The sequence below is a fragment of the Prunus persica genome, chromosome G7 (assembly GCF_000346465.2).
Source record: "Prunus persica cultivar Lovell chromosome G7, Prunus_persica_NCBIv2, whole genome shotgun sequence".
NCBI classification, from domain to species: Eukaryota; Viridiplantae; Streptophyta; class Magnoliopsida; order Rosales; family Rosaceae; genus Prunus; species Prunus persica.
Genome location: NC_034015.1, coordinates 8,609,194 through 8,621,359, shown reverse-complemented (window position 1 = coordinate 8,621,359; position 12,166 = coordinate 8,609,194). Strand labels below are relative to the sequence as shown.

Below are 12,166 nucleotides of genomic sequence, written 5' to 3'. Positions count from 1 at the left end.
ATTAATTGTACGACGGTTGTGTTTATATGTGCGACGTAGTAGGTATCAATAACGTCGTCTTCTAATGTATTTAAAGACGTCATATTTTTTATTGTCGTGAAAATTATATTTAACGTCGGCGTATTTTTATTGTCGTCGTTGTATGTCTATCTTGCGGCCTTGTTCTCTTAATATGTGTCATATTTTCCCTTTTTAACGACGGTCTTTTTAGAGAATTGGTCGTCTATTATCATCATCGATTGCTTTTTTTAGATCTTTTTGCAGTACAAAGACGTCGTTTTGTATTTTTTGATGACGTTGTATTGTTTAACAACGACGGTTATTTAGCGTCGTGGTTTATGAGGGAAAAGATGACGGTGGATTCCACGACCATTGAAAAACCAAATACACGACGGTGATTTACCGTCGTCTTTTTGCTTTTTTGTAGTAGTGAAATTAATAATTGTGTTTTATTATATTTTAAAATGTGTCATTAACATGTTTGTTTGTGTGTGTGTGTGTAAAAGATGATATGCCTGACTTGCCCAAGGCATGGGACAAACTTAAGGACATGGCTTGGTACAAAAGAGGTACCTTGCTGGGACAAAACATGGCTTAGAGCTCGACCAAAAACAAGACATGGCTTTAGAGCTATATGATGTTTCACCACATTTTGTTTTTCTTACAACTTCCTTTTTATTTTTGTTTCAACAACTTTGTGCGTGTAAGTATTGTTTTTAAGGCAGGACCAACAACAAAGTAACATTTTCTTTTGGCAAAATGCAGGACCACGTTGTAGAATGAGGACACACCAAAAGCAAGAAAAGTTTAGCACCATTCCAAGGAGGACTAACGCAAAGACATCCAAGTCATTTCTAAAGACTTTCTAAGACAATCCAAAATTCCGTCCAAAATACCCATCAACGTAAGAGACACATGTTTATTCAGTCAAAAATATTGAATGTAAATCTGAATGTGTCTTTAAATCACAATAAAAATCAAACTACAAGGTCAACTTACTAGTTTTCTTAACGTAAATCTGAATGTGTCCTTCAATTGCAATAAAGGGTCAACTTACAGTTTTGAAACTACATGTATTAAAGTAAAAATTTCATCATGCTACAAAAACGAAAATTGAATTTTTGTCAAAAAACAAAAAAACAAAAACAAAATGCCCCTAAAATCTATAGACACGAGTGTATAAAAATCTTTATTTAGTCTGCAACCACGTTCAAGCCTGATCCATTGAAGTGCGCATCCCTGACCTGTTTCAGGCCCAGAAACACACAAGCACGAACTTGAATGGCCGACCCGACCCGGCCCGAACTCTCTACCCGCCCTTTGCCATCCAAAGCTTAGGCACACAACTTGGTCTTCTTCTTCCCACTCTCTCCTTCCCTTGAACAAAATGACGACTTTGTTATCTATAGTAACTCTTCCTTCAACAGCAAAGCTGAGCTTGAAGCTTCTCAACAATGGCAACATACACGAAAACCCAATTCCGAAAGCTCACCTTTCAGCAGGTAAACGCACTCCACTTCTCCGTTTTCATTCACTTTTCTTTTCTTTAGCTAGAACTGCAACCGCATTCAAATAACACTGTTTTTTGGTTTCTTAGGCTTTAATTTAGACAAAAACAAACATGGCAACAAAGTTTCATTTATAAATTTTGCTGTAAACAACCAACAAAACATAGAGACAGCCCAGAAAGTTCATGGGAAGATTACACGAAGAAAAGGTGGTGGAATTGGAAACCCATTTTTGAGTGAAGGAAGAGATGAGGATGAGAGAAATGGGCCATTTTGCCCTGGCTGTGGGGTCTTTATGCAAGATAAGGACCCAAACCTTCCTGGGTATTATCAGAAAAGGAAGCTTACTGTATCAGAATTGTCAGATGGCGAGGAGGGTGTTGAGGATGAATTTGAAGAGTTTGATGAAGAAGAAGAAGAAGAAGAAGAAGAGGAATTTTTTGATGGAATTGAGGGTAAGTATGAAGAAAGTGATGAAGAAGAAAGTGAATTGGAAATGGGGGATGAATTTGACTGGGATTCAGATGACTTGGAAGGTAAGTTGTTGGGGAAGGAAGAAAATGATTTGGATTTGGATGGTTTTTCTCCGGCAGGGGTTGGGTACGGTAACATTAATGAGGAAACTATAGAGAAAATGAAGAAGAAGAAGATTCCTAAAGCAGAAAAGAAGAGAATGGCTAGAGAGGCTCAGAAAGAGAAAGAAGAGGTTACAGTGTGTGCGCGATGTCATTCGTTAAGAAATTATGGGCAGGTGAAGAACCAAGCAGCTGAAAATTTAATGCCTGATTTTGATTTTGATAGGTTGATTGCTACCCGGTTAATTAAACCTGCTGCAAGTGCCAATCCTGTCGTGGTTATGGTTGTTGATTGTGTTGATTTTGATGGGTCATTCCCTAAACGGGCTGCAAAGTCATTGTTTGCAGCATTAAGAGGAACTGAAAATGATCCTAGGCTTAAAAAAAGACTGCCAAAGCTTGTCCTTGTGGCCACAAAGGTTGATCTCCTCCCATCACAAGTATCACCTGCTAGATTGGATAAATGGGTCCGCCATCGTGCTAAGGCTGGAGGGGGACCTAAGCTAAGTGGGGTTTATATGGTTAGTTCTCATAAGGATTTGGGTGTCAGGAATTTGTTGTCCTTCCTCAAAGAATTGGCTGGTCCTCGAGGGAATGTATGGGTTATTGGGGCTCAAAATGCAGGCAAGTCTACTCTAATAAATGCATTTGCAAAGAAAGAAGGTGCAAAGGTTACAAAGCTCACTGAAGCACCAGTTCCTGGGACAACACTGGGGATCCTGAGAGTTGGAGGGATTTTGTCGGCTAAGGCAAAGTTGTTTGACACTCCAGGACTTCTACATCCCTATTTGGTGTCCATGAGATTGAATAGGGATGAACAGAAAATGGTTGAAATACGGAAGGAGCTTCGTCCTCGGACTTATAGGATAAAGGCAAGTTAGTTGTTACCATTTTGTTTTATTTTTGGACCATTTTTTCTTTAAATATGTTTGCAGTTGTTATGTGCATTGTAGTTGTTATGTGCATTCATCAGTATTTTATCCTTATGCACATTTGACTAAAGCTAGTATAACACTAATTCTTGAGACTTCTTGTTGAAATCCTAATAATTGATCATATTAATAACATATGAACATTTTCAATAACCTCTTGATCATAGGTCCCCACTGTTCCGCCCTAATCAAAAGACATGTAAACTTGACCGCTTCTGTAAGCAATTAATCCTTCTTCTGGTTTCTTATTTTACGTTGCAGGTTATGAATGATTTGTGAAGTGTCAGTTGAATTGTTGTACTGGATTTATCTTAGATGTTATGTCTATGAACATGCTTTTTCAGTGGCAAAAGAGGCTTTCTAAAATTCAGTAGATTTTAGATTATTTTGTTTACTTGATATGGCAGGAACACGTAGCTTTATTCTATAATGAAGCAAGGAGTGAACATCAGATTAATAGTTTGGGTGTTTTTTACTATTATGTCTAGTGTTTCCAGTTTTCATAGTTTTTGTTTCAATTGCTTTAAGTTGTTAAGAGGCTTTTTGGTGAGAAAGACGTTTATGGTTTTTATTTTTAATTAAATATAGGGAAAGACAAAAAACTGCACAATAAAATGATTCATGAATAAAATGCAAAAACCATGACAACTCTAGTTTCTTTAACGTATTCTCCTTCATATCTTCCTCACATCCTATCTCCATCCCTCATTTCTTCCTCGCAGCGCACCTCCCTCCCTCCTTTCACCCGTATGTTTTCCCACTATCTCTTTAACCTAGCAAGGAAGAGAAAGACTAAAAACGAAAATCATAAGCATTATCAAACAGGCCCCTAAGTTATCAATTCAATATTCTATTTAGATTCTACTTTAAAATTTTAAAATGAGAAGAAAGTCCTTACATGTATATACTATTTGCCGATGCATGAGCACGGACTAGTAAATTTTGAAGGGGAGGGGTTGACTCAACCTAAGTGCTATGGGATTTAAAAATTCATATGTTTGATATCTGCAGGCAGGGCAAACCATACATGTCGGTGGTTTAGTGAGACTAGACCTTATTCAAGCTTCTGTGGAAACAATTTATTTAACAGTTTGGGCTTCGCCAAATATTTCTTTACATATGGGGAAGATAGAAAATGCTGATGAGACATGGAGGAAACATGGTGGTGTTAGGTTGCAGGTAGTTCTTTATCCCAGTTAGATACATCTTCGCCATTATTATGCATTTTATAGCATAGCTAGCTCAATGCAATTTAATTTTGGATCTAAAAACTCATAAGGATATTATAGTCCTGACATATGCAGGTAATATAAAATGATTGTTACCGAAATCTCATCTAGAAAATTGTCTTTTATAGCACCAATGGATTCATCATTTGAAACTTAGTAAGCAGTAAGAACTTAGTCATTAACACAGAAAAGGCCCACCAAATGTTTGACCGGATTCTTTGGAATCTGTGAGGGGGTGTAGCTTTATAGTGCTCTGAATCCACTGATAGTCACGAAGGACGAAACCTCTCCTAGAATATGTAATGTTGACAATGAATCTGATTGATTTGTTGGAAATTTTCCACTGCTTTGCAATTTAAGACAAAATGGGCTCCTCAAGCATACTGATGCATCACCAAACAGAAGTACAATAGGAAATATTATAGAAAAGTTAGATGCTCAAACATAACGAAGAGACAATAAGTCTATAAGTGGGATCCTCAAGCTCCGGCATACTTTTCATCCAGCACAACCATATTTTGTGTCCAGGACTAGTCTATTAAATGAACCTAAATGCTCAAACATAACGAAGAGAAAATGTTTTCAGTTGTCTGCCTGACTGTTTTTGTAGAATTGTAAGTAGTGAGTCTGATTTCATTTAAGCCTAGAGTGCAAAGTTGTGTATTCACTTAGTCCTAGAGAATGACAAGTGTAAGGCTTAAATTCAGTAAAGAGTAGAATAGCCAAGAGCTAGGATTGTTTTGAATGAATGGCTGAGATTCACTGAATTGTGTGTGAATCCAGCTAAGAGCTAATGGTCATGTAGTACATGCCGTGTGAGCTCATTCGGTTAGAGAAAGGAATATACAAACTGCTTAGCTCACTGATTTCGAGAGCAAGCAGAGTGGTTATGCAAGTCTGCTCCATTTTTTTCTTCTCTTCTCTCTAACAACCAAAATACAGAAGAAAACCTAGCTTGAATAATACAAACGCTAACATGGTATCAGAGCCAGGTTGGATCAATTAAAAATCTGGGTGTTTTTCAAACCTGTGAAATCAAGCTAAATCGGTGCTCACTCAAGCCTGTGACGATCGATTGAAGCTCATTATTGATATCTGAAGTAAGCTGGTTGTGGTTGTCTGAGATCAGCAATGACTGGTTCTGGAGGTTCAGAGGTAAGAACCCCGATCTTCTCCGGTGAGAACTATGAGTTCTGGAGAATCAAGATGACAACCATCTTCAAGTCTTACGGGTTGTGGGATCTGGTGGAGAAAGGAATCACGATTCCAGAATCGAAGAAGAAGAAGGCAGCTGAGGAAACATCTACAGAGGATGATGATGAGAAGATGGCTGCGGTTCTTATGAGGGATGCGAAAGCTCTGGGGATTATTCAGAACTCTGTTTCTGATCAGATTTTTCCTCGCATTGCCAATGCTGATTCAGCTAAAATGGCATGGAATCTACTATATGAAGAATACCATGGTGGTGACCATGTCAGGTCAGTGAAGCTTCAAAATCTTAGACGAGAGTTTGAGTATACTAGGATGCATGAAAATGAATCTCTGTCTACATACCTTACTCGTTTGAATGAACTAATAAATCAAATGAAGACGTATGGTGAATCTCTGTCAAATGAAAGGCTTGTTCAAAAGGTTCTAATTAGCTTAAATAAGGTTTATGATCCTATTTGTTTGGTGATTGAGAACACAAAAAGTCTGGAAACAGTGGATTTACAGGAAGTTATTGCAATTCTAAAAAGTCAGGAGCAAAGATTTGAGTTGCATAAATAATTCTGATACAGCAGAGAAGGCATTTGCCTCCTTTTCTGTGAATTCCAAAAACCAGAACAAGGGAGGATATCAAGCTGGTCAGTTTAAGTCTCAGAAAAATTGGAATTCGAAAGGCAAGCCATGGGAATCAAATTCCAAGCCTCAACACACCAACTTTGCACAGAATTCATCAACAACAGTGGGTCAAGAAGGTTCAAAACCACAGTGCAAGGTGTGTTCTAAATTCCATTATGGTGAATGTAGATACAAGGGAAAGCCTAAGTGTTACAATTGTGATAAATTTGGACATTTGGCTAGGGAGTGCACTGCAAGCAGAAATGTGCAGAAAGCAAACTGTGCAAATCAGGTGGAAGTGACTGGAAATCTATTTTATGCTAATAGTACTATTGCTGCCACAAATACCACTGGAGAATGGTATATAGACAGTGGGTGTAGCAACCACATGACTGGAAATGGGAGTTTGCTGACAGATATTAGAACAAATGTGGTAGGCAAGGTGCAAATGCCAAATGGTGAGCTTGTGAATGTAGCTGGAATGGGCACATTGGCAATTGACACTACCAAAGGCAGAAAATATATCAAGGAAGTGATGTATCTTCCCGGATTGAAAGAGAATTTACTAAGTGTGGGACAAATGGATGAACACGGTTACTATCTAGTATTTGGAGGAAAACTGTGCAGCATCTTTGAAGGTCCTTCACTAGAGTGCCTTGTAATCAAAGTGGAAATGAAAAGGAATAGGTGTTATCCCTTGGCATTGCTCTCTAATGATCATATTGCACTAAAGGCAAGTGTATCCAATTCTACATGGATGTGGCACAAAAGGTTGGGTCACCTGCACCTAAAAGGTCTAAATCAACTCAAAGAGAAGGATATGGTGCATGGACTGCCATTCATGGAAAAAGTTGATGGAGTTTGTGATGGATGTCAGTTTGGAAAACAGCACCGAGAATGGTTTCCAAAGAACCAAGCATGGAGAGCAAGCAATCCATTTGAACTAGTTCATGTGGATTTGTGTGGACCCATGCAAAATGAATCCATTGCTGGCAACAAGTACTTTATGCTACTTATAGATGATTGTACAAGAATGGTATGGGTTTACTTTCTCAAATACAAATCTGATGCATTGAATTGTTTTCGTAAATTCAAGTCAATGGTAGAGTTGCAAAGTGGTTTCAAGGTGAAATGTTTGAGAAGTGACAGAGGAGGAGAGTTCACATCTAGTGAATTCAACAAGTTATGTGAAGTTGAAGGGATTCAAAGACAACTCTCTATGGCCTATACTCCACAACAAAATGGAGTGGTGGAAAGGAAAAATAGAACCGTGGTGGAAATGGCAAAGGCTATGCTCCATGAGAAAGGATTGCCTTACTTTCTATGGGCAGAAGCTGTCCATACAGCTGTTTACTTGCTGAACAGGTGTCCTACTAGAGCACTTGGAGATAAGACACCATTTGAGGCATATAGTGGGAGAAAACCAGGTTTGGCTCATCTAAAAATATTTGGTAGTGTGTGTTATGTACACATACCAAGTGAAGTAAGGCAGAAGTTAGATTCAAAAAGCACCAAGGGCATTCTTGTGGGATATGCAATCTGTGAAAAGGGTTATAGAGTATATGATCCTGCTACTAAGAAGATTCTACTCTCAAGGGATGTTGTTTTTGATGAGAATGCAGTTTGGGATTGGAAACAAATGTCTAATACACAAGAAAGTGTTTTCTTTCATGAAGGACCATCTGATCTGCCTATTGATTCTTCCCAAGTAACACCTCCTAGAAGTCTTGACCACTTTCCATCCCCAAGCACAAGTGAGATAAGCAGCAGCATGAGAAATACTCAAGCCTTTGATCATACTCCATTAAAATGGAGAAATCTGGATGATGTTCTAGCTCAATGCAACCTTTGCATTATGGAACCAGAAAAATATGATGAAGCTGCAAAAGATGAATCTTGGATGAAGGCAATGAAGGATGAACTTTCCATGATTGAAAAAAATGCAACATGGGAGCTGGTGGACAGACCAGCAGCTAAACCTATAATTGGGGTTAAGTGGGTGTTCAAGACCAAGCTGAACCTTGATGGTTCAGTCCAGAAGAACAAGGCACGGCTGGTTGCCAAAGGATATGCTCAGAAACCAGGTGTTGACTACAATGAGACATTTGCACCAGTGGCTAGACTTGATACAATCCGCACCCTAGTTGCCTTGGCAGCACAAAAGGACTGGAAACTGTATCAACTAGATGTCAAATCTGCCTTTCTAAATGGTGTTTTGGAAGAAGAGGTGTATGTGGATCAACCGGATGGGTTCTTGGTCAAGGGGAGTGAAGATAAGGTGTACAAACTCAAGAAAGCTCTCTATGGCCTAAAACAGGCACAAAGAGCTTGGTATGGTGAGATTGACACCTACTTTGCCCAATGTGGTTTTGCCAAGAGTCAAAGTGAGGCCACCCTCTATACCAAAACCAGAGGAGGGGGAGAAATTCTAATAGTGTCCATCTATGTGGATGACATTGTTTATACAGGGAGTTCTAAATCAATGTTAGAGGAGTTCAAGCAAGATATGATGGTGAAATATGTGATGACAGACTTGGGACTCTTGCATCATTTTTTGGGAATGGGAGTCATTCAAACTCACACTAGCATTTTTCTTCACCAAAGAAATATGCAGCATCCTTGTTGAACAGATTTGGTCTACATGAATGCAAACCTGTCTCTATACCGTTGGTTACAACAGAGAAGCTAAGCAAAGAAGATGGAAGTGGTCCAGCAAATGAAGAGCAATATAGGAAGATTGTGGGAAGCTTGCTATACCTCACAGCTACAAGACCCGATATAATGTATGCATCTAGTCTACTTGCTAGATTTATGCATTGTCCTACTAATAAGCATTATGGGACTGCTAAGAGAGTTCTCCGATATATTCAGGGAACACTTGATTATGGATTGGAGTATGTGAAAGGAAGGAATGCAATGTTAATTGGCTACTGTGACAGTGACTGGAGTGGCTCAGTGGATGACAGTAAGAGCACTTCAGGGTATGCTTTCTCTTTTGGCAGTGGTGTTTTTGCTTGGGCATCAGTCAAACAAAACTGTGTTGCTCTTTCTACAGCAGAGGCAGAATACATTAGTGCTTCAGAAGCAACTACACAGGCAATTTGGCTCAGGTTTGTCTTGGAAGACTTTGGTGAATTTCAGGCTGAAGCTACACCACTACATTGTGACAACACAGCTGCTATTGCTATCACAAAGAACCCTGTGTTTCACCAGAAAACTAAGCACATTGATCGAAGGTATCACTTCATTAAGAATGCCTTGCAAGAAGGAATCATTAACTTGATTTACTGCCCTACAAATGAGCAGCTGGCAGACATCTTTACAAAGTCATTGGCTAAGGATCGATTCTGCTACCTCAGAGACAAGCTTGGTGTGAAATCAGCTCAACACTTAAAGGGGAGTGTAGAATTGTAAGTAGTGAGTCTGATTTCATTTAAGCCTAGAGTGCAAAGTTGTGTATTCACTTAGTCCTAGAGAATGACAAGTGTAAGGCTTAAATTCAGTAAAGAGTAGAATAGCCAAGAGCTAGGATTGTTTTGAATGAATGGCTGAGATTCACTGAATTGTGTGTGAATCCAGCTAAGAGCTAATGGTCATGTAGTACATGCCGTGTGAGCTCATTCGGTTAGAGAAAGGAATATACAAACTGCTTAGCTCACTGATTTCGAGAGCAAGCAGAGTGGTTATGCAAGTCTGCTCCATTTTTTTCTTCTCTTCTCTCTAACAACCAAAATACAGAAGAAAACCTAGCTTGAATAATACAAACGCTAACAGTTTTGAAGTAGCGTTGAGATTGCAGCATAATTTGGAGCAGAAGAGACCTGCAATACCTATTTGCAGTTTGTTTTGAAATGGTTTTTCTTGTAACATAGTATCATTTTTATGATCTACTGTAGCAAATGTTGTCTTGAAAGGTTCTTGTGTCTGCATTTGTGACATGCTTTGCACTAAAGTAAGCTATGTTAATGTTTGATTAGTCTTCAAACTCAAAGGCACTTTACTATCATGGAAAGGTCAAATGAACGGTAGCATCCTTGGCATCCTTCCAATTGATTGATAATCATTATTATATATGTAATTTTTTTGGTTACTCAAATTGATAACCATCAATTGAAGGACACTGTTAGTACTATGTTTAGTTGCCCCCAATCTTCATTAATTAGTTTCTTTTCCCCTTTGAATATTTCAAGAAATAACATGAAAGGGCTCCTTTGGTTAAGTGTACTTTTTACTGACCGTACACGGCTTATACTTTTGCAGCCTCCAATTGGTGCCGACCGTGCTTTTGAGATGGGCACATGGGAAGAGAGGGAAATCAAAGTGTCCGGAGCAAGTTGGGATGTAAACAGCGTTGATATTGCGATAGCTGGTTTAGGTTGGTTTTCTATAGGTCTCAAAGGGGAAGCAACCTTGGCATTGTGGGCATATGATGGCATTGAAATCACTTTGAGAGAACCACTAGTTCTTGATCGAGCACGATCTCTTGAGAGACCTGGGTTTTGGCTACCGAAAGCAATATCCGAGGCCATTGGAAACCAAAGCAAACTTGAAGCTCAAAGGAAAAAGCTCGAAATGGAGAGTACAGATTTCCTTTCAGAGGCGTCCATTTGAAGAGAAGATAAGCATGCTTGCTCTGCATCATTTGCCGCTGGAAACATGGTCAATCTTGTAGCTCTGAGAAGCGAGTCGCAGTTTAAAGGAACAGTTCCTCTAGTTTAATCGAAGGAAAAATGATTGTATGCTGACATTGTTTTGAGTAAACCTTAGCGTTAAGTATGTTGGTGGGATTATATAAATCATGAATACTGTTTCCTGGTTTAGGATTTTATTTTTTTATTTTTTTATTTTTTTATTTTTTGCGAAAAAAGAACTCATTGATAACAATTAAGAGGATACAACCATGTCATCGTTTACAATTGATTCCAGCCAGAAAGGAACCTCTTCAATCCAAGTTACCATAGTATTACAATTAAGAGCATGCTTTGCTAGAAAATGAGCTACTTGGTTACCCCCTCTTGGACTAAAGGAGATAATAACATCTTCAAAGTGTTGCAAACTCCTCTTAATATCATCAATAAGATGCCCATCTGATGCCCATGACTCTTCCTCGTCCTTCTTTACATCATTTACCACCCCTTGTGAATCAGATTCAATTAAAATGGAAGAAAAGCCAGCATCCCAAGCAAATTTCATCTCGAAAAGAAACGCCATGATCTCCGCATGTTTAGATGAGGTGGCACTGGCAAGAGGAAGGGCCATAGCCGCCATCACTTCCCCTTTGTCATTTCTAACAACAACGTCAATTCCACCCACACCTGTTTCAGGAATAAAAGCAGCATCAACATTCAGTTTATATTTACCAGCCGGAGGAGGAGACCATTTGGTTGGTTTCTCTACAATTAAATTAGGTTCCCCTTTTACAAGACTTCCATATTCACCAGCCAAGTGATGGGCTCTGTTAAAAATCACATCTTGTGCACAAGAACGACCTTCAATAACAGTTTTATTTCTGTTTTGCCATAAACTCCAGCAGATATATAAAAACAATCACATTTCATACTTCGAAAGATACATAGTGGCAATTTCAAACAAATCCCCATAGTTGGAAAAGTTTAGCCCTGTGAAAACCTCCTTGAACAGCACTTTTTTCCAAACTTTTTGGGCATTAGGACAACTCCACAAAGCATGAATTACACTCTCAGAATTCACATTACATATGGGGCAAGAGTCCTCAGAAATTATTTTCCTTTTCAACAGATTAGATCTACAAGGAAGATAATTCTTAATAGCTCTCCAATTAAAATATAAGATTTTTTGTGGTACCTCTTGGGACCAAACTTTCCTCCAGAAAGCATTTTGAACTCTTGGTTCCAAAGAAGATCCAACAGCCCCACTGCAATCCTTTTTCTTTGATATCTCCAGCCTATATCCACTTTTCAAAGAATAAATTCCATTAGTAGTATAATGCCACATCCATCGATCTTTGTGATAATTAACACTCAAAGGGATTAGATGTAATAGCCTTAACATCTTCCTCATGAAAACACAAATTTAGTAAATCAACATTCCAATTCCCAATCGGAAAAATAAAATCACTT

General features: G+C 38.7%; 2 protein-coding genes across 3 annotated transcripts; one reads left to right on the top strand and one right to left on the bottom strand.

Moving 5' to 3' along the window:
- Window positions 900-11,019, top strand: LOC18784234 (GTP-binding protein BRASSINAZOLE INSENSITIVE PALE GREEN 2, chloroplastic). Of its 2 annotated transcripts, XM_020567898.1 has the most exons (4): window positions 1,388-1,502; window positions 1,598-2,955; window positions 4,027-4,194; window positions 10,329-11,019. In XM_020567898.1, the coding sequence occupies exons 1-4, from the start codon at window positions 1,388-1,390 to the stop codon at window positions 10,677-10,679; spliced, it is 1,992 nt and encodes a 663-aa protein (XP_020423487.1). In that variant the 3' UTR covers window positions 10,680-11,019. The 2 variants fall into 2 exon arrangements, with proteins under 2 accessions (XP_020423488.1, XP_020423487.1); XM_020567899.1 differs by lacking the exon at window positions 4,027-4,194 and having other exon boundaries at window positions 900-1,502.
- On the bottom strand, window positions 10,953-11,923 carry LOC18781828. Its single transcript, XM_020568941.1, has 2 exons — window positions 11,892-11,923; window positions 10,953-11,577 (listed from the first exon to the last, which is right to left on the bottom strand). The coding sequence occupies exons 1-2, from the start codon at window positions 11,921-11,923 to the stop codon at window positions 10,953-10,955; spliced, it is 657 nt and encodes a 218-aa protein (XP_020424530.1).

What these genes read in the sequence shown, in the direction of transcription:
- LOC18784234 (XM_020567898.1), top strand. Translation starts at nt 1,388, where the DNA reads ATGACGACTTTGTTATCTATAGTAACTCTTCCTTCAACAGCAAAGCTG. An exon ending in GAAAGCTCACCTTTCAGCAG is followed by an intron (nt 1,503 to 1,597) that starts GTAAACGCACTC and finishes TTGGTTTCTTAG; the next exon opens with GCTTTAATTTAGACAAAAAC. An exon ending in CTCGGACTTATAGGATAAAG is followed by an intron (nt 2,956 to 4,026) that starts GCAAGTTAGTTG and finishes TGATATCTGCAG; the next exon opens with GCAGGGCAAACCATACATGT.
- LOC18781828 (XM_020568941.1), bottom strand. Translation starts at nt 11,923, where the DNA reads ATGCTTTCTGGAGGAAAGTTTGGTCCCAAGAG. An exon ending in GGAAAGTTTGGTCCCAAGAG is followed by an intron (nt 11,578 to 11,891) that starts GTACCACAAAAA and finishes ATGGCAAAACAG; the next exon opens with AAATAAAACTGTTATTGAAG.